The sequence below is a fragment of the Maylandia zebra genome, linkage group LG16 (genome assembly GCF_041146795.1).
Source record: "Maylandia zebra isolate NMK-2024a linkage group LG16, Mzebra_GT3a, whole genome shotgun sequence".
NCBI classification, from domain to species: domain Eukaryota; kingdom Metazoa; phylum Chordata; class Actinopteri; order Cichliformes; family Cichlidae; genus Maylandia; species Maylandia zebra.
The window spans coordinates 31,612,866-31,633,126 of record NC_135182.1 but is presented as its reverse complement, the minus strand read 5'-3'; the positions used below and the strand labels follow the sequence as shown (position 1 = coordinate 31,633,126).

Here is a 20,261-nt window from a genome sequence, read left to right as displayed (position 1 = left end):
ATTGCTAGCAGAGTACCTAGCGGCAGCAAATGCCATCAACCTTCAGCAACCACTTGCCAAGTGGTCAGGGAATACATGACTGGCAGATGGTTGCCGGCTGGTCTCTTGGGCTCTGTGCTAAAGCCTTAGCTTGCGAAAAGCAGCCTATTTTTTTTCAGGCATTGATCTTAGAGGCACTAATTGCTGTGTATAATTAACAGAGTACTGCTCAGTCAAAATGCATGCATTGCTGTATTTAAATTATGAATAAACAATGATGGTGTCAGTGTGCTAGTTTATTCCACAGCATTGTTTTAATTGGCAGCGCTAAACTATGCTTAATTTGTCCAGAATGAACATTAAATGAAAATAATAAGGTATTTCAACCCTTTGCAGCTGGATTGTGATGAAGATTCGCCCAACTTTGATGAAGATGGACGAGATGAGTACAATGAGATCCACATGCTTGTATAAATTTAAGCTGGAACCAGCTAAAAGGATCACCTACACCCTGCAGGTCTGACCGATCGGAGGAAGCAAATCTTGGAAACCTCATTGTCTCTGGATAGCAAGAGGAGCTTCTGCAATGGTGTTTGTAAAATATACAGAATCTATAGTTGGATAAGCACTTTTTACCTTTATTTAATCCATTTTTTTAAAAGCACATCTAATGTTAGATCTTTGTGGTGGTGTCGATGTCTTAACCCTGACAGAAATAGCTCTGAATGCATACCTGAAGTGGACTATACCAAATCTAGCAGCATACATAACTTATATGAACTCTTTTTACCTGATGTCTCCCTTTAATTAGTCTGCAGGTTCTGGGCATAAGTGCAATGATAGTGGGGACCTTTAGGACTGCAGCAGGCTTGATTAATTCAGGCTTATTTTGGGACTGATCTGTGAGAAAGGAAAGATTTTCTTTAATGAGGAGAGGATTTCAATCAAACTTAATAATGTTTTCAGATGAACTTTCTCTAAATGTAAAGCCTTCAATTGGTTTTACTGCCTCTGTTGTTAAACTGCCTTTTTCCTTTGTATTACTGCCTTTGTCTATAGGTTGCAATGATGTGCAAACAAGGAGTTAAGTCAGTCCTTTTCCTTTCTGTACAGACTTGTAGGAAAAAAAGGTCACGTTTCTCTGCCAACCCAGCTCCCTGGCACAAGTCCTCATCTCTAAATGTAGTCTCCCGTGAATCCAAAATCCCCTAGAGACTGTGCCTCTTCATGGGCTGCCACTGTACTTTTTTTAAGGTGATTAATGCCCTCCACTGATCCCATTATTATGACCTTGGATGTATAAGTAAATAGCTAACATGGTCTAAACCTATTTTTCTACTTTGTTGTATCTATTTATTTTGTGACCTTTTGGACTTAACGCTATACCATGTTCTTAGTGGTATTTAGATTTCGGATAGCTTAAGCTACTGTTAGAGTTAGTGTAAAATATAAAGAACATTGTGTAGAGTGACACGTTAAAAACAGAAAAATGTGTCTTTATTTGAAGTATCTGTCAGTTTTTTGCTAAATTTGGTATATTTTTTAAGAGATGTCATGAATAATGCACTTGGCTAACACAGACACGATAGTACTGAAAATGTTGGGGAGCATTTAAACATTTGCAGGATGCATGAAGGTTGCATTGCACAGACTGACTGTGAGCTTGGGATTGTAATTTACCATCTATTTTTAGAGTTATCCTATATTGCAACGGACACCTGCTGCTTCAATAGGTACACCTGTTCATCTCTTTGTTATCGCAAATCTAATCAGTCAATCGTACTGCAGCAACTGCAGTAATGTATGTATGCATATAGACAGGTCAAGATGACTTCTTGAAATTTGTCCAAGCATCACATTTGGGAAGAAAGGTGTTTTTAAGTGACTTTAAATGTGACATGGTAGTCGGTGATAGGCAGTCTGGTCCGAGTATTTCCGAAACTGCTGATTTGCTAGGATTTTCCCACAAAACCATCTCAAGGGTTTACACAGAATGGTCTGAAAAAGACCATTCTGTTCTCTTTCTGGGTGAAAATGCATAGCTGATGCCAGAGGTCAGAGGAGATTCTGCTTTGAGCTGATAGGAAGGCAGCAGTAGCTAAATTAACTGCTCATTGCAGCCAAGGTATGCAGAAGAACATCTTGGAATGAACAGCATATTGAACCTTGAATCGGATGAGCTACAACAGCAGAAGACCAAAAACCTCAAAATCCCTCCGCCAGATCTCAAAAGGGGGTCCAACCTGGTACTACCTAAGGTGTACCTAATAAAGTGTAGTTTTGACACATGCACATTTTCAGAAACCTTTCTTATTTCATGCTACACAGAAACACATAACAGCTGCTGTACATAAAACAACAAAAAGATAAAACTAATTCATTAATTAGTGTTGGAAATTGGTGTGATTTTACTATATTTGGCTCAATGGTCCATTTACGGTCAGCAATTAAAAGCTTAGGAACTGAAAGAAGAAGCTTCACATTTAGATGTTTTGAGGATATTCACTGTCTGGTTCACCAAACATTAGGATTATAAAGTTTATTCGTATTGATTTAAAATAGACGGGAGTTGTTGAATACAACAAAAAAAGTGAGCACATTGGGTTCTGGTCTTTTTCCATGTTTGCATTCGGTGGCTCCCTTGCTTTCATCACTGACACACTCGGGAAGCGTCAGCTGAGTCCTGGGGATTCTAACTGGGTGGATATCTGCAGAAAGTCAGCAATTGTCTGCTGTTTTTTCTTACAATATCTTGATGGCACACTCTTTGATCACATTCAGTGAAAGTGGAAAAGAACAGCAGAGATGATTGAACCCAAACCCAAATTCCTCACTCTGGGGGATGCTTGGCAAAAAGGTTAATTCAACATGAAAGTCTGTTTCTTTGCACTGTTACTACCAAAATGTATCTACTGCTAACATTTAGTCTATGAACCTTTTAAAAGAAAACAGTGCATAGTAAGTTAGGAGAGAGAGAGACTGCTTGGCAGCTGAAGAGGTTTCTATAAATTACTGGCAAACAAGGCCAAAACCCCACTATAAACATACTTTAAATGGTCAGCAATGTACTGTTATTCATCTTATTTCACATAACCATGCCCTATATTATGAGCCATGCAAAGATTCAGTCTCAGGGGAAACTGACCTTTGATCTGTAAATATTGCTCCCCAGCCTTTAGTTTGTTGCCTCTTTGTGTAAATAAAGCGGTCAAGGCAATCCGGCGCTTGCTATGTAAAAATCTATGGCTTACAGTCCCGGCTTTTATGTTGTACAATGTAGGAAAAAGAGGTCAAGTGCGTAGAATTATGTGTTTACTCCAGTGAAGTGACATAGAAGTTTAACGGTAAATGAATCTCTCTTTCCCCCCTAGATTGTTCTCTGTAGGCCTGCACTTGAAGCTCCACTTTGATGTGAAGCGTACACCTGCTGCAGTCTGTATTTAATTCTGCAGCTCCCCGAGTTAATGAGTAACACAATGTGCTTTGAATTAGCACTCTGTAGCAGTTTCATTTAAAATGGGCTGCGTTATTAATGGACCTTTTCAACCATGTGTTTATGTTTCAGGAGTTTACAGAGACTGGAATGGCAAACTGAGGGCAGAGACAGTGAGGTATTTTCTTCATTATACCCACCCCTATCCGTATTCGTGACATTATTGAATGTTTGCCTCTGACTGAGTGTGTTTTTAGGGGCAGGAACTTGATTTATGGAAGTTTACTAATGACACAACTATGAGTGGTCACCATGTTAGAAAGCGCACTGCCAAATAATTTTGCAAAAAAAATGAAAAAACTATTTTTGTTGTTGATGTTTTGGGGTTTTTTTTTTAACTCTTTTTTTTTTTTTGTGTGACATTTATGTATTTTTTGTAACCTAGAATTATTCTAATATTGTATAAATTTAAAAAGTGTAAACTCTAGATTGCCCTGAGTAAGCAAGCATCCCTCATATTTTCTGCCTTACAGACAATTTTTTCAGTTTGTATTCATCTCATTTACAAGGACGACAGTTCATTTGAAATAATGAATACTGAAAAGAAATTTAGCAAGCAGCATTTGGATGGTATTGTGGCAAAAACAATGTGTAATGACCATTTTTAAACACCACGGCCAACCAAAGAATTATTGCTTCCTATGTCCATTTCTTTATAACCCCAATGTCCCAATCTTCCGCTGGCTTCTTCCAGCAGGCTAACACACCATGTCACAAAGCTCAAGTGATCTTAAACTAGAGTTCAGCTATCACTCTAATTGAGCACCTTTGGGATGCAGTGCAATGGGAGATGGTAGATGTGCAGCCAACAAATCTGCAGTAACTGTGCAAAGCTATGCTATCATGTCAGTCTGAACCAAAAATCTCAGAGGAATGTTTCCACCACCTAATTGAATCTGTGCAATGAAAGATTAGGCCAGCTCTGAAGGCAAAATTGGGTCCAACCTGTTAATAGCAAGGTGTACCTAATGAAGTGACCAGTAAGTGTATAGTTTTATTTAGAAAATGAAAAGCATTTATAAATCTTTTCAGGCAGACTAACATTGTTTAATAGTTTGTTGAAAGCTTACATTTGTTCTATGTCTAATAGTTTTGTCAATATTTAACTTCCATACCTAAAAAGCACACACTAATGTTAGTTGTACACAGAGCACTAAGTGCATTACTATGAGAGACTAAGAGTAGATGCTGTACAGCCAGCTGTGAGTGGCTGAGAACATGAGAATCAAAAGGGGGGTAAAGATTTTATTTTTTAAAGTAAAATGCCTTGTTGGTGCCATTAATAACTAAATATGCAGTGAAAGCTTTGATAGTTCATTTTTTAGCCAAAGTTGTTGTTTGTCAACAATGCTGTGCTGATTCGACCTGTGATGGTGAAAGAGGCTCTGAGGTGTATGCCCGATACAAGTGTGTGTGTGTGACACGAGCTGCTGTGTCTGTGGAGCCCACAGCCTAAAAAGAACCAGCAAACTTACCAAAACATCCTTTCAGTATTTACACAAGAGAAAAAGTGGAATTGTGGGTATTATTAAGATAAGAAAAGGTGTGGCGCTGCCTCTTGGTCCTGTCTGGTGTTGGATGTCAGAACACACGAGATGTAAAGAAAAATCGTTCTGGTCTTTCTGACCCTTAAAGAAAATTCTGTCATGTCAACGTTCTCACGTCACCTCATTTCGTCACCTTATGCCTCAGTGGTAGCAGGCCAGGCCACCCACCCAATTCTAAGACTTAGCTCTGTTATTTTTGAACCAAGACTAATCCACTGTCATCAGCTTGAGTGAAGACATCTGACAAGCTTGGGTCTTTAGCATATTGAATAGTGTACTCGGTTTGACTATATATAACGATAAATCAGATACATGTGAAACGAGATTAACTGCTACAAGGAAATGCAGTAATACTGATATTTTCTTAAGAGCAACAGAAATATGGTGGATGCTGAAGGAATGCCACTAATTTTTTTTCTTCTGTCTTTGGTATCAGATTTTCCTCATCTCCTGCTGTAAATTAAATACTATCTCCAGTATTATCCTTTTTTAATCTTCCTTTTTGTGGATAGTATTTTTTTATTCATAGAATAATAATACGTTCAGTTCAGTTCAGTGAGAAACACCTATGATTTTTAAGATTATGCTATTTGTTTATGCTGAAGTCACACTAGGGAAAACTAAATGAACCAGGTCTGGAAACCACTCACAGTCAGTTGTACTCTCCAAAGCAAATTTACTGAGTCCAGACGGTGATAAAAGAGCACTAAGACAGAGTGAGTAGGATGTGGTTTTACCTGTGCAAAATGACGCAAGCACTCTGCAGCCTTGTTTTTAATAGAGGAATGTAATCGGGATACAAGCAGCCGGCAACCACTTGAGTCGAGTCCCCTTTTGCAAGGAGTTGTCACAGTCGAGTTGCACTCATCTGCACAGACCGACTCTTTCTGTGCTTACAAAATACGCAATGATTATTTGAAAACCTTTGCCAGTCTGAGAGTGATTACAGTGAGTCCCATTCCCACCACGAATAAGTTGTCTCCACTTGGCAACCTGTGCAACTGCCTTCCAGTTGAAAGTGGTCGCCCAGAGGTTGAGGGCGTCACCCACTCAACCTCTGGGTGACCAGTTGGTCGACACCAGTAGTTGCACTTGGTCTTTGACAGCAACAAAGTTCCATGAAATCACATCAACCACCAGTTTTTTTTTTTAATCATAAGGACTGTTTTTACTCTAGTGTGACTGATCCACGAAAGACAAAACGACTATACGTTTCTCCCAGCACGGTGTAAGCTGCATTTAGCAAGGTTTTAATAAGAGCCAGACCAAAGAACTCTACAACACACAACAGCTAGCGAGTCTCATGATCAGCGGGGTCAGCAGTTAATTGGGACTCCCTGTTATGCACAAGGTGTGTTTTTGGTGGCAAGATTACCTGCTGACAATTAATGGTCCCGTTTTAGAGACCCGCATTAGCAAATTTCGCTTAAATCTGCTTATTAGAGTTAGGCGCTACTTGGTAACTTTACCTGCATGTTGGGGAACAAGGAGTTTGAAGTGGCACTTATTTAATTAACCGGGTGCATCAGGTAACAAATACCAAAAAACACCTTGTGCATAAATGATGCTAGAGTCTTATTAGACATAATATCACCAATTGGCACTCCTGGATCTGAACAGTCTCTAGTTTACCCACCGATTCTTGAGAAAATTCCCCTTTGGCTTAAAAAATTCAACTTGCTTTCTGTTTTTTTGCTGGGCAACTGATCCTCAGTCAGATTAAGAACGCTAGCATCCTTTGCAGATTACAAGGAACCATAAAATTGTTCAAGTATTGAAATCCCCCCAAAACACCTAATGGATCTTTACATTGTTTTACTGACACAGTTTTCTGCATGAGCTCTGCACAACAGTCCTTTTAAGTAGTAATTGGATGAAAAAAATAATTAAATGCAGTATGTTTGCATCTGTAGATGACACTTAGGTCATGTGAATACTTTAATAGCAGGTCTGTCTTGCTATGGCTACAAAGAGGTTTTCAAAAAACTGTAAAGCATTATTTTTTTGTCTGAAATAAATATTTATTATGTGTTTCAAATACAAATGGTATTGTTTTTATTTCTGTCAACATAAAAATGATTACAGTATAAACCAGATTACTTCTGCCACACATGGAAGAATAATGGAAGTGAAGAACATTCATTAGGTAAGTGCTCAGTGTATGTTCATTTTACAGACTGTATAATGTGATAAATATGTACTGTATATTTACCAAACAAGTCACAGAGAAATACAGTGTTTGACCTTTGCAGGGAAAAATCACTACAACAATAAAATGGTTACATTTTCATAGATTTCCTCCAGTTGTGTTCATATTTGTTTATGGAGGGTAATATTCAAAACAATGTTATTTTTTAAATAGTAAAATATCTCCTATAATTTTACAGTTGGATGACAAAATCCTGTAAAATGTTGTTTTCTGTGCATTATGGTTTTGGAACTCAAACATAAAAAACATAGCTTTGTAGATTTAGCCAATGTCCCCCTCAAGACTGCCTTTGTGGGACCTCGGGACGGCTTCCAGCACTTGTAATTAGTCTGGCTCACTCTATACAGGTCATAATGATGATTTATAAAACGAAAAAACATTTTAGAAATACAATTTTTGGTGAAAAAAATAAAAACTGTTCAAGTGCAGAGGCAGCACATAAGGTCAAGAGTGTCTTTTGTAAAAATCTGAGGTGTCTCATGAGAGCATTTGTCAAAAAGGACCTGACCTGTAGTGGATGCTTTGTGTGCTGACACTATGAAAGCCACATACCAACACTATGATGGTGACTGGAGATAATGTCAGTCACTAGTCACTAGATGTTGTTCTCTGACATTCTTCTCGAAATATTAAATTTAAGGCTGGAAGTGTTGTTGTTTTAACAAAAGGGAGGACAAGTGATCAGAGGAGGAGTTCCAGAGAGAGATCGGAAAACAGCCAGAGCGCTGGAAATGGTGCAGAGGTGCACAGGGATCCTGAAGGGGACAGGGGAATATTTAAAACAGGTGAGATTTTTGCTTTGTTCCACCAAACGTGACCTTTGGGGGATTTGCAGTCATTGTTGCTCAATTTACGACACCCGTTTATAAGCTCCCCTGCAATTTGTCTGCTTGGATAAATACATTTAGGTCCAAAAGAGTCTCAGTTGTACAGTTGTCCTCTCCGTTGCAGTCTTTTGGATCATGAAACTCTTTGTGAACAGCCCAAGATACTTATCCAACCAAACTTAAGTAGTCAGGCGTTTTCACTACTTCATTGAATAGAAAATGTATTTTCTGATTTATGTAAAATGATTCTTTATTAGCTTGAAGTGTCTTCTTCCAGGATGAATTTCCTGAATCTCTGCAACAGAGGTAGCAAGCACAGTTAGCACTGTCAGAACACTGGCTAAAAAAATATTCCAATTTTCCTTCGCTGGGTATTTATGTGTCCCTGGGGGCGATGTGAACACACAGAAGAGGCAGAAAAAGTGTGACAATAATACACGGTGCTATTAACATGATGAGAGTGAAGAGTGGGGGGTCACGAACGTATCCACATAGCGAAAAGTACGTCTGGTGGACCTCCAAGTAAATCTCATCTACCAAAAATCCATAACCCCAACACCGAGTTTTCTTAGCCCAGTCTTCCACACATGTCATCAATTTGTTGTAGTTGCTGCAGAGAAAGAGAGTGAGACTAAAGTCAAGGTGACCCAAAATTACTCAGGCGGTAAAGAATTTCACTTGTAACATTTTTAGGGTGTGTGAAATATGTGCAGCATGAATCTGTAGGCTGAGAATCAGATTCCACGTCAGCACATTCGACATTATTCATACATGTAGCTTTAAGAGTTGGGCCTTAGTCTGCTCGGTGAATCCTTGGAAACCACAAGTCACTAGGGAAAAAGTTATTTTCCACGATTGCAGATTGCTGCAGTCGCCTGTAGCTTTCATAAAACACGCCACCTTTTCATAAAAAGGTTCACTGCTGCTCAGTAGTTGGTAAGTATTTGCACACAAGTCTGTGTCTTCCATGCAAACGGCAGGCAATGGCAACAATCTGCTAGTGACCAAAGTAATCACATGGAAGTTTTTGGTGCAGTAGCATTTTTGCAACCATTTTCACCTAGCGACTAGCAGAGGGATACACATTGTGGTTGTCAGAGGGTCACCGATCAGTCTCTCCACCTGGGTGACTGAGGCCTTAACATTTCAGCTTCCTGTTTCCCGTTTAGCTAACAGTATTGCCAGGCAACAGAGCTGTTATGTGTGTTCTACTGACCACAACACACCCAACTGTCTGCAAACAGACCTTCATTTCATGGGATAACTGAGTAAAGACTTATTAATAAATTAAAAGATCAGGTATGCATGAATTATTTATTTGGCATCATCAGGACAGACCAACCCTCTTTCAGAACCCACCATTAATGCATTTTAAATGGGTCATCAGCACATTTTCATTTATCATTAGGGGAAAATCAGCCATAAGATACCAAATAATATAAACATTGTTTATTTCTTGCAAATGCACTATTAAAATATCCTGATGCCAGTGAAATGTACAGGTGCACTGGTTCAAAAAATGGGAACACATGACTGTGCTGAGTAGGATGTAGCATGAACAAACAACAGCAGATGAATAGAAGCCATGCTTTTTGCCTCAGTTCACCTGGCATGATCATAGATCCATGTCACACAGTTGCATTGCACTTATAGGCGCCTTGTTTATAGGCGCACAAAGCCAAAAACATCAACAGCCTGAGTGTCTTCAAGATTTTTATAAATGGAGAAATCACCCGCTGATGTTTAGGCAGCAGCTTACATTTCAAGTTTAAGCATTAATTTGTCACGTCCTCGGGGCAGAGAAGCAACCGTAGCCTCTCTAAACAAACATAAATCTCGCAACCAGATGTCGCTGCAAAATTTTAGTGTGGAAAAATTCCACCGAGGCTCAATTGAACCTGACAGCCAGAAGCCTGCTCAACAAGCAAGGCTCCTTGTGACGATGGACACTCCACCCTTACACACCATTTAAACTCTACGGTACCTCATCTCCCAAATTATGCTGACAGTAAAATATGGATTATTACAGTCATAATTAAAGTCCACTGCCATCCACTCCAGGTAGCACGGCAAAGACTAAAGTCTCCAGAAACAACTGCTGTCTGGAAATATGAGCCCAAGAGCAATGGTCTCACATGTTTTCATTAGAATATGAGTAATTAAAACTTCGACCGGCATCAAATGTAATGAGGAGACTGGAAAGCATCTGATTTTCCCATGACTAAAGGTTATTATACGTCTTTACTGAAAAGGCAGTAAAAAGAAGTGTCTGTATTTCATTGTAGAGTTCAATGAGTGAAAACACAGGAAGGCTGGATCTTTATCCAGCCTTCCTGTGTTTTCACTCATGTTGAGCTCAGCACAGACTCATGCATTAATGCTTGGTTAATCACACACCACTCATTCAAGTCTTGGAAACTCATGGGAGCCTCTTGTCCAGTTAAATATAACTCATTTGTCTCTCTTATATAAACACACAGAAAAACCCCCCCGACAACTTTATATTAGCTAAATTTAAAAAATAAACAAATGAAGAAGAAAAGAAGAGCCTAACATTTACCTTTGAACCATAGGCCACGGGCACATGTTCTGATAGTCACTTGTCTCCATGCTTTTGTTGAAATCCAACAGGCAGTTGTCAACATTGATGTCAAACAGGTCCTCGTTGCATGGTGGACGGACAGCTTCTGCTGTGATTCCTGAAGAAAATGACATTGCACAACATAGGCGAGAGTCAGCACTGCTGACTCAATTCAGGATAGCGCATATTAATGTTAGAAACACCACTGTTTGCCTGTTCATTTTTTTTGTAATAATTTGGATTCAAATTGGCTTTCAGTTAAATGTAATGAAGGGTTCTTGTGAATTAGAAGATGTATCAGGCCTGGATATATCTTGTAATTCCCCAATTTGAAAACATAAACGTAAAAATCTTCCATCTTCAGCTTTTCAGGGTCTCTATATTTATATTTATTTATTTAAATTATATTTATAAAAAATGACAAAGGATGAACTGAAGCTCTGCCATCACGTAATGTCGCATACTGCTGTTTCTGATGTCATTTAAAAAAAAAAAAAAAAATAATTATATTTATAGTTCATGTGGTGTCCATAAAGGAAACTTCATTCACACCCCTTTTTTATATGACAAATAATTCTGTCTTCACTGAATCTTGCAAATATATGCATGCAGATGAAATGAATGAAATATTCTAGCTGAAAATCTTTTCTGATGTTGTGTAATTTGTTGAAAATCACACAAAACGAAAGGTACAACTGCCATATGAGTATAATGATAAATAATATTGCATGCAGTGAATGCTGCTGGTTTAATTGTGCCCCCTTTACTCTTTCACTTTGCAAACTGTAGCCAAATATGTGTTGATAGACCATGCAGTAAAACTGAAATATATTATTAGCTCCATTAGCTCCCTTTGCCCTTCAGTGTGACTCCAACATTGCTACAAGCAGCTACATCTAATGCATGTTTGTGGAGCATATTAACATTATTAGAACTCATTGAACTTCCAGATGCTTTTATTTGTCCCTGTGAGACATCTCCACCCCCAACCCAGCCACCCGAGGTTCTCCTTTGCCGGCCCATTTAAAAAAAAAAACCTGGAAACGCTCCCATTTTCCTGTTGTGAATAACTGCTGTTTTGTCTGTCTTGATACATTTAGCTATAAAAACTTAAAAAAAAAAGATTCCTCTAACCCAAATATACCTTTTAAGTTCTCATTTTTGGTCTGCAATGATTGTGTGATTGACTACACTTACCTGCGCAGATGAAGAAGATTGCCAGCAGGTAAGCAGTCAGCATGATCTATTAAAAGATTGTTATGAGAATTCATTAATACACCAAACAACCACTGGTTTACATCCTCAGCATGCACAGAGTGCAGGTGTTTTCAAACTTCCTTGATGGAGCCATCTGCACCAGCGTGACACTTCTCACTTTTTTTGCAGCAAAGTCTCCGACCACCTTGGCTCCTTCACGTTATCAGGCACCTTTACACAGACCAACAGTCTTGTTGTCTCTGGCTCGTATCGAGTCCCCTGAGGAAGTCCAAGTTGTGAAAGAAGGGGTATTTGGTTACACGGTTCCTGTGTAGCTTACTTGCAGCTTCTGAAGATCACACAGTGGCTTAAGGGCTGTTGACAGCACTCATAAGACAGGTAGTGTTCCTGACACTGCAGTGGTTTTGACATTTTTTAGGTGGTGGGTCATCTACACTTGTTAGTTGTGGTTTGCTTCTGATAAGTGATCCATTTCCTTTCTCCCACATTTTGTTTTCCTCCCCGCTGTCTGTCAGGGCCTTGGGGTCACGGTCCCATAAATCCCACCATTCAGCAACTGTGCAAACAGACTGGGTTTTCCTTTTCAACGTTTTTTACGAGATTATTTTTTAGGACCAATTTGCTTCATGCAGGTGAAATGACTGCTGACAAAGTAGTGATAAGCTAAAATAACATTAATAATGCAAGATGGTTTTCAAATGGGGATTTTGTAACAATGTGCCTACTGTGCATGTGTGTTTTTGCTAGTAGGGATAGTCAGATCACTCCTCAGCTCCCTACAAACCTAAATTCTCCATTCTGTTTTTATTCTGTTAATTTGTCTTGTTGAGCTTTACAAAATGACACTTTCTCCAGTTTTGTTTTCTCTGCTTCCTCCCCTCACTGGAGTGTTAATTCCTTGAAATGCACATAATGGTTTCCACATTTGACATTTCTTGTATTTTCTAGTTATGATGCACAATAACAAAGACAAAGAAAAGAGACCCTTTCCCATTTTGTCAGTCTGCATTTAAAAGGTAGATATACATTTAACATTTAAGGTTCCAACTTTCACCTCAATCCCAAGCATACACCTTGAAAGAAAAAAGGATGTGTATGAAGACATGATGTCCATCTGCTTCCTGGACATTCCCACAAACTAATGAATTTATCTCGTGGGAGGAAAAAGTGAAAACAGATGTTGCCATGGAATGTTGAAAAGCATTTTCTTCTCTTTGTATTTTCCTCTCTTATGTGCACATGTGATGTTTGTCCCTCTATAAAAGCACATATACTGTCAGTGATGTAAATGCACGAATTGTTATATTGCAGTTGGTTTTACAACCTATGCGGCGATCCATCCAGCCAACACTTGTAAATCATTTTACGAAACCCAAAACCTATAAAGATAAAAAGTTCTACAGTCACGTACCTCTGTTGTTAACCAGCTGTCGTAGATCCCTGGTGAAAGCGGAACCTGTTGAAGATGCTGCCGATTGTTTACCAGCCAGCTATTAGACGCACGACTTCTCACACAAAGCTTCTGTAGTGATCTGGTGCTGTTTCTTATCGGTGGAACTCGGAGCTAATTGGATTGTGCAACAGAAATGAACAGCCTGCTCCCTTTCCCAGACCAAGCCTGCCTGTTCCCATGCTACCCAAAGGCGTGTTCCAGTCAGAGCCCCCCTAGAGAGACTTTAGCAAAACTCTAAGAGTCAAGAAGCCAGCGCACAGGCACCACAGACACATATTTAACGTAAATGTTTATGCTTTGTGTTAAATCATATTCTTATCCAGCTTCCCAGCAGTGGAAGATGGGGTGGGGTAGGAATTAAGGGGTGGGTTTGTGTGTGCAAAGTCAGCACACACAAACTGAAAGAGACTCACAATCAGAGGAAATTTGTTATTTCCAACTCCAACACACCCCAAGCTTTATGCTTGGGATCTGTTAGTTTTAACTCTGCTTAGAGCTGCCTTTAGATCCCCAATCTAGAGCCAAATTTATAGTTTACCTCTGCTATTTCAAAATGGTTCCTACATTATGTTTTTATGAAGACCCTGATGAAGGCCACAATGCTCAACGCTTCAGTAAAACAGTAACGCTGCTTTATATACCACTAAGTGTTCTACACTCTTCAGACTTTCCTCTCCTTGGCATCTTGGAAGCAGGTGAAGTTCATCCCTGCACTGTCTGTTTTTTTTTTATTTTTCTTCCCATAAAATTACCCCAACTTTTCCAGCATAATGCTACGTAACGTGTTCAGTGCTCAAACCTGTTGAAATATAAGCTGGTTCTCAAAAGGCAGCAAGACAGAACTGGCTGCACACCACGTGATGATTAAATGGAAAAGAAGTATGAGAACCCTGCACTGGCAAGACATACATCTTCACAGATGCAACCAGAAACTTGGCTTTGCTTATATAGAGCATTTACTGGAGGCCTGTCTTAAAATCAAAGTTTCTTGGATGAGAGGTGAAACATCTTTAAGTAACTTAAAGAAGTCCAGACGCTTTTCTTTCCAAGCTCCTTAGACTGTCTTAAACGTAGCTACTTTTCTCCCAAATTCAAGGATGGCTGTTAGCTTTGATCCCTGGATCCTCCAGCCTGTGTGTCAAAGGGTCTTGAGGCTACTGTCGTTTTGGTTGTTTGTATACAAATAAAAGTTAATTGAGTAAGATTGTGAAATTCAATATGCATTCACTGCTTCCATTAGCGAGCAATCAATAAAAACGGTATTAACAGCATGAAGTACCTTGCTTTGGGCTTTGAGTAATGATGAAAAAGGCTTCATAAATTCCAGTCCATTTACAAAGATATTGGTTGTATCATATAACCGACAATATCAAAACGACAGTGGCAGGTAATTTTGTGTTGCTTTTGCACACAGAACTGTCTTCTGTACTGCGTGGTGCTGTAGACTCTAGAAACCCCCATACATCAAAAAATTGTTAAATGCATGATTAGTGGGATTCAATAAATGTGGTACAAAAGTTAAACAGAATTTCATTGCATATATAACAATCATATTTAAAGTGAAATATAACTATTGTGTCAATAATGAGAATAAATTGTAGTAATTTTGTCAATAATACTTTTGGAATGAAGGGGTGGAATGGTGGCCATCATCTGATATTTTGAGAACAACTTTTCACGACCTAATTTTTGGCAGAATTGATTTTGATACTATCTTAGTAGACTGTTGTTATCAGGCTACTAGATGCTATGGAGAATTCAGCTGTATGGCAAATCCTTTACCTGCATCTGGAGGATGATTTTTGCAAGAGAATCCTCTAAATCTGATCAAGGGTAAGGCATAGATGGCGCCAGTGACCATCTTTCTCTTGGAAGGAGGCAGCTAGCAGGCATGGCTAATCTTGCCCCTTGGAGCAACTTACCCCAGTCTCTCCCTTCTTCTCCCAGGACTGCCTGGGGAATGTAACAATGCCCCAAAACAGAGTCCACTAAATCCAAAGGATCAACTGCCAGCATCCCAGTGCTCGACACCATGTGACACCCCCAGAGATCTTGGGTCCTGTCCATGACCTGAAGAACTCAGAGATGTTTTGGCAGCACAAAACGGCCCAACACATTAGGGTTTTAATGTTTTGGCTGATGAAAATTTGCAGCATATAAAAAGATCATTAAAAGTGATGTTAACATGTTTAGCTTTGCTAGAATAATTGAAAAAGGAGGATTGTAGGATTTTATTGTCAGTACTGGAGCAAAAGTGTATGAATGCCTATTACACAGTCACACATGATGTAATGGTGGCTTAACACACTGTCATGTGTGGAGCGTATGTTGCACCTCTTGGAGACAGGGCATGGGAAATTTCTCGCCTATGACATGAGAAAGATATTTCCTCTTCTTTGACTGACCCAAGGATGCTAGTTAGGGCTTCCAGGCCTGCGTTGCAGCTCCAGCGTGACGTCAGTGTCGCTCCTTGTGTAACATGCTTCAACTTAGCTGGTCTGGGTGTATGAAGTAATGTCTGTCAGGGCCTTCTATCCTGGAACAAAGCATTCACTGTCGGACCAGTAGTTGAAAGAAATGCTACTGGCCTGTCAAATAGATCATGTAAGTTGAGAGATAAGATATGAAATATCAAACTGAAATATTTTGGTGTCTAGGTTACAGAAAGTCTAATGTCACTACGTCATCACCGGCTTGTATGTAAAACACATTTGAGCTTCATATTAACACTATTGGTAATAAAATAGTTTGGCTTTTGATTAAAGCCACAAAGTGTGGAATAGCTTTGACTTTGAAGCCCCTCTGAGGTAATGTAACAGAACCTTCGTGGCAAACAATGCAGGGAATTACTCTGAAACCCTGATGAGAACATTTCCAATTTTATGGCCTGAATTACAATATGAAGAGGGACAACCACACCCCGCTTGCATTACAAGGGTCTTGCGATTTCTTTTTCAACCATCGTGCATGCTGCATGGTGGCAAAAGTACTAGGTTTCACTTAACAGCTGGTATATCAAATATTCTTTGTTTGAAATTGCCAGCCACTCTGTCCAAGTACATTTTAGTACTGATATTTTCTAATTCACTTTAAAGTAGAGATGGCACGATACCACTTTTTTATGTCCGATACCGATACCGATATCATAAATTTGGATATCTGCCGATACCGATATGAATCCGATATAGTGTTTTTTAATCAACAAAACTGTTTTTTTAAATATCTTGCTGCATTTTGTATAAATTCATACTCAAGTTTAAAACAACAACTACACTAAAGCTATTCTGTTATACCTATATGCAAAAAAAAAAAAATTTCATAGTTCAGCAATACTGATCAATCTAATAAACTTAAACCTACACCATCCTCCCTATTCTGGTATTTTAAAGAATACTTAGCGTAAATATTAAGCAACCTAACTAATAGGGTTCCAACTCCCAGCAACAACAAAAATAAATAAATAAAAAATAGGGAACCACCCCTCACACTCCACCTCATGATGCTTAATCAACGTAATCAACCTTAATTTGATGCAGTGTGAAAAACAATGCACAGAAATCAATTATTTTTCAAGAATAATTAAATAGATTCAACATCTTTCTTCAACAAAATTGCAGACTGCACAGATGGTACCTTCCCAAAGGAAAAAGTACTATAGCTTACTAGGGTATATATATTAGACTTAATAGTCACTATATACAGTAATTGACTTCTATTCATTTTACATCAGATTAAAACTTTGGGTGTAAGATTCGGATAATTATTTATTAAAAGCTAGACATTTTAAATGAGAATAAGAAAGAAAAGTATGTCTTTGTGCCCCCTTTTCCCTGTTCATGCCCTATCGGCCCCCCTGGCTAAACTTTGCTAGATGCGCCCCTGCACAGTTACCAGCGTCAGCTACGTAGAAAAAGATCCTGGAGTAGAAAGTAATAATAAATAAATTCTAACAACAGCTGATCAAGCTTAAACGTGCTGCTGTTGTCTATCCGCTGGTTTCCTCTTTCTGGTGCAAAGTGGGCCAAAAACAAACAAGAGAGACGGACTCGCGACAGAAAAGCCGATCAGCTGATCGTTAAGCAGTTTCATGATTGAAGTAGCAGCAAGAAGAGGCAGTCGCTTGTTAAGCTTAACGCAGGAATGCTTTACAAACATTCAGAGATGGACTTACACACTTGCTTTACTTCTCTCGGGGATAACTTTGTCGGAGATGAAATGCCGGGTTGCTAGCGAAGCTCCACATGCTATCCAGACCACCGACAGGTCCCGCATGCCACAGCCGCTCTATCACGTGATGCATACTGCTCCGACGTGCTAAAGTTCTGAGGTGAGTTACGGCGTGTTGCAAGTTTTGTGAGGTGCTTTCGTGATATTTAATGGATCGGATTACATTTTTTATTTTTCTCCGATATCCGATCCAGTAATTTAGGTCAGTATCGGACCGATACCGATATGTAATATCGGATCGGTCCATCTCTACTTTAAAGCACATCTGAGCAAATATCTTAGAGCTGCACATCCATGATGTGAATCTACACGTTCTACGACATCCCAAAGTTTCTCTGTTGGACTCATTACAGTGAAGATGACTTGAGTTCAGTGAACTCATTGTCATGTTCAAGCAACCAGTTTGAGCTCTGGTGCATTATCCTGGAAGCAGCCATCAGAAGATGGTAGTGTCTGGGATTTAACTGATGCTAGTACTTCATTACACATCACTCTGAACTCTTGATAAAAGGCAAAGTCGATCCATGTTTTGATCTGTTTACATGAATTCTGCCCTGCCATCCAAATGTTGCAGAAGAAACTGAGACTACTCAGACCAGGCAACATTTTTTCCAATCTCATGTTGTCCAATTTTAGTTAGGCAGTGTGAATTGTAACCTCAGTTTCCTGTTCTTAGCTGACCAAAGTGCCGCCCGGTGTGGTTTCCTGCTGTTTTTCTGCGAGATAGGAAGGCAGCTGGGTGAAATTACTTTTCTGGCATCAACAAGTCATTTCACCCAGAGAAATACCTCTCACTGTTATTTTCTCTTTTTCAGAGAGTTTCTGAAATACTCTGACCGTCCCGTCTGGCCACATTTAAAGTCACTTAAATCACCTTTCTTTGCCATTGCTCAATTTTAACTTCAGCAGGTGGTCTTAAACACATCTACATGCCTAAATACTAGGGGTGCAACGATACTCGTATTGATATTGAACCGTTCGATACAGTGCTTTCGGTACATATATGTATCGAACAATACAAAATTTTTAATTTATTTTATCAACTTTTCTTCTGGCAATGCTGTCTGTGTTGAGTGCTCAGTGGATCTGCGTTCAACTACTCCGCCTAGGCTGCACTGTCGAGCGCAGATCCACTGAGCGCAGCGCAAGCTAGCAAGACAGAAGCTAAGCTCCTTGCAACATGGCAAATTGAACCTCCCCCACCCTCATTCAGATCTGGCCTTTGGAACTATTTTGGTCTTCATGTGAAGTATGACCCTGAAGGTAAGCACGTCATGGACAAAAGTAAAACAGTATGTCGGATGTGCCACGCAATGCTCAGTTACATGGGTGGGAACTACTGCGTTAGCGCAGTTAGCTCGGTAACGTGTTGGCCGTCCAGCCCCAGGCACGGGGCGATCCGCGGTAGCTCGTTAACAGAGATTTGCCCTGTTGTGGCGTTAACGTCATTTCAAATTTAACGCTGACAGCACTAGTGGGAACGCAACGAATATGACTGCACATTTACGCCGACATCATCCTAATGCAAAGACAAGTGGAAGCAGACAAAAACAACAAGCACGCATGCTACAAACTTTACCCGAGTCATTTAGACAGCCGTTAGCACATGATTCTCCTCATGGGGACCTGATATGTTTAATATGCTGCTGAGAGTATACCCCAGAAGAGGTGTATAGTATAGCTTTTATTTTGGAAAGAGCCATTTCTCTGTAATAAACTCTCTTTTCCAAAGATGAGTGATTTCTCGATCAGATAGATTAATTTTTTTATTACTTTGTTGTTTCAGCAACATTAACCTTTTGAGTTAAAATATTATATATTTATAATTTTAATAAATGATAAATTAAAAAAGCATGAACATTTTTTTGTATCGAAAAAATATCGAACCGTATCGTTGCACCCCTACTAAATACATTCAGCTGTTTCCATCTGACTGGCTCATTTGATATTTGTATATAACAACACTTACTATGCGGCTGTGGCTTAGGAGCAGGTCATCTACTGAGTGACCTAACTGGAGGGTCAGCAGTTTGATCCGTGTGTGTTGGCTTGCCTGTAGGGAAGATATTCCCGGCAGTGAAGCCATCAGATGTACATGTGACAGGCAAAAAACAACACAGAATAAATCGTCAATGAATATGTGTGCCAGTAAGTGTAAATGGGGACTCTACAGTGTGCCTTGTAGGATTCAATTACTATTAGAAATCTTTGAATTTATCTGATAAAATAAGAGTCACATTTATTTAAAAGTAAATGTTAAGTGATAACAGTATAGCAAACTGCTAAACGGGTCTTTAATGTACACAATTTTTCCTACACCATTACCATTTGGGTGATGACATCCTTTTCATTGTCTGTGTCTGTAAATCATCACATTTCCTCCCATACAGCTTTCAAAGCAACTTAACACAAATACCAGTTTGTCACAGAACCTTAAAAAAAATATAAGAGTGTTGGTTATGTACATAACAAATGTGTGGAAAAAGTGTTTTGTCAACTTCTGTCTCCCGAACCTCCCACCTCTCTCATCATCATTCTTCTCCTGGGTTTATCTGTGAAAACATTTTCCACTCCGTTTCATGAGAGACGCTATCCAAACAGCACGTGCGCCGTCTTTAAAAGACGCACAACGTTAACTAAACCGTGTCTACCTGCTGTGTACTCTGTTTGCTCGGTAAACTGTTCCTGAAATGGAAATGTTTTCTTACGACCACTCCTCAATACGAT

At 39.3% G+C, this 20,261-nt stretch overlaps 2 protein-coding genes across 10 annotated transcripts in view; one reads left to right on the top strand and one right to left on the bottom strand.

The window, feature by feature from the left end:
* Positions 1 to 6,276, top strand: part of slc4a3 (solute carrier family 4 member 3) — a 67,621-nt gene extending 61,345 nt beyond the window's left edge. For 7 of the 8 annotated variants that reach the window (XM_076875279.1, XM_014407650.4, XM_076875278.1 and 4 more), the window contains one exon: positions 376 to 6,276. In XM_076875279.1, the coding sequence (XP_076731394.1) occupies positions 376 to 453 (78 nt within the window). In that variant the 3' untranslated portion in view covers positions 454 to 6,276. The remainder of the gene's footprint in view (positions 1 to 375) is intronic. The other variant, XR_013093645.1, reaches the window with a different exon arrangement.
* Positions 6,277 to 7,003: 727 nt separating this feature from the next.
* LOC101470043 (receptor activity-modifying protein 1) lies at positions 7,004 to 13,561 on the bottom strand. 2 transcript variants are annotated; one of them, XM_076875284.1, is made up of 5 exons: positions 13,266 to 13,561; positions 12,012 to 12,112; positions 11,834 to 11,879; positions 10,616 to 10,754; positions 7,004 to 8,665 (listed from the first exon to the last, which is right to left on the bottom strand). In XM_076875284.1, the coding sequence occupies exons 3-5, from the start codon at positions 11,874 to 11,876 to the stop codon at positions 8,431 to 8,433; spliced, it is 417 nt and encodes a 138-aa protein (XP_076731399.1). In that variant the 5' UTR covers positions 11,877 to 11,879; positions 12,012 to 12,112; positions 13,266 to 13,561; the 3' UTR covers positions 7,004 to 8,430. The 2 variants fall into 2 exon arrangements, with proteins under 2 accessions (XP_076731399.1, XP_076731398.1); XM_076875283.1 differs by lacking the exon at positions 12,012 to 12,112 and having other exon boundaries at positions 13,266 to 13,559.
* Between the last annotated feature and the right edge of the window lie 6,700 nt (positions 13,562 to 20,261).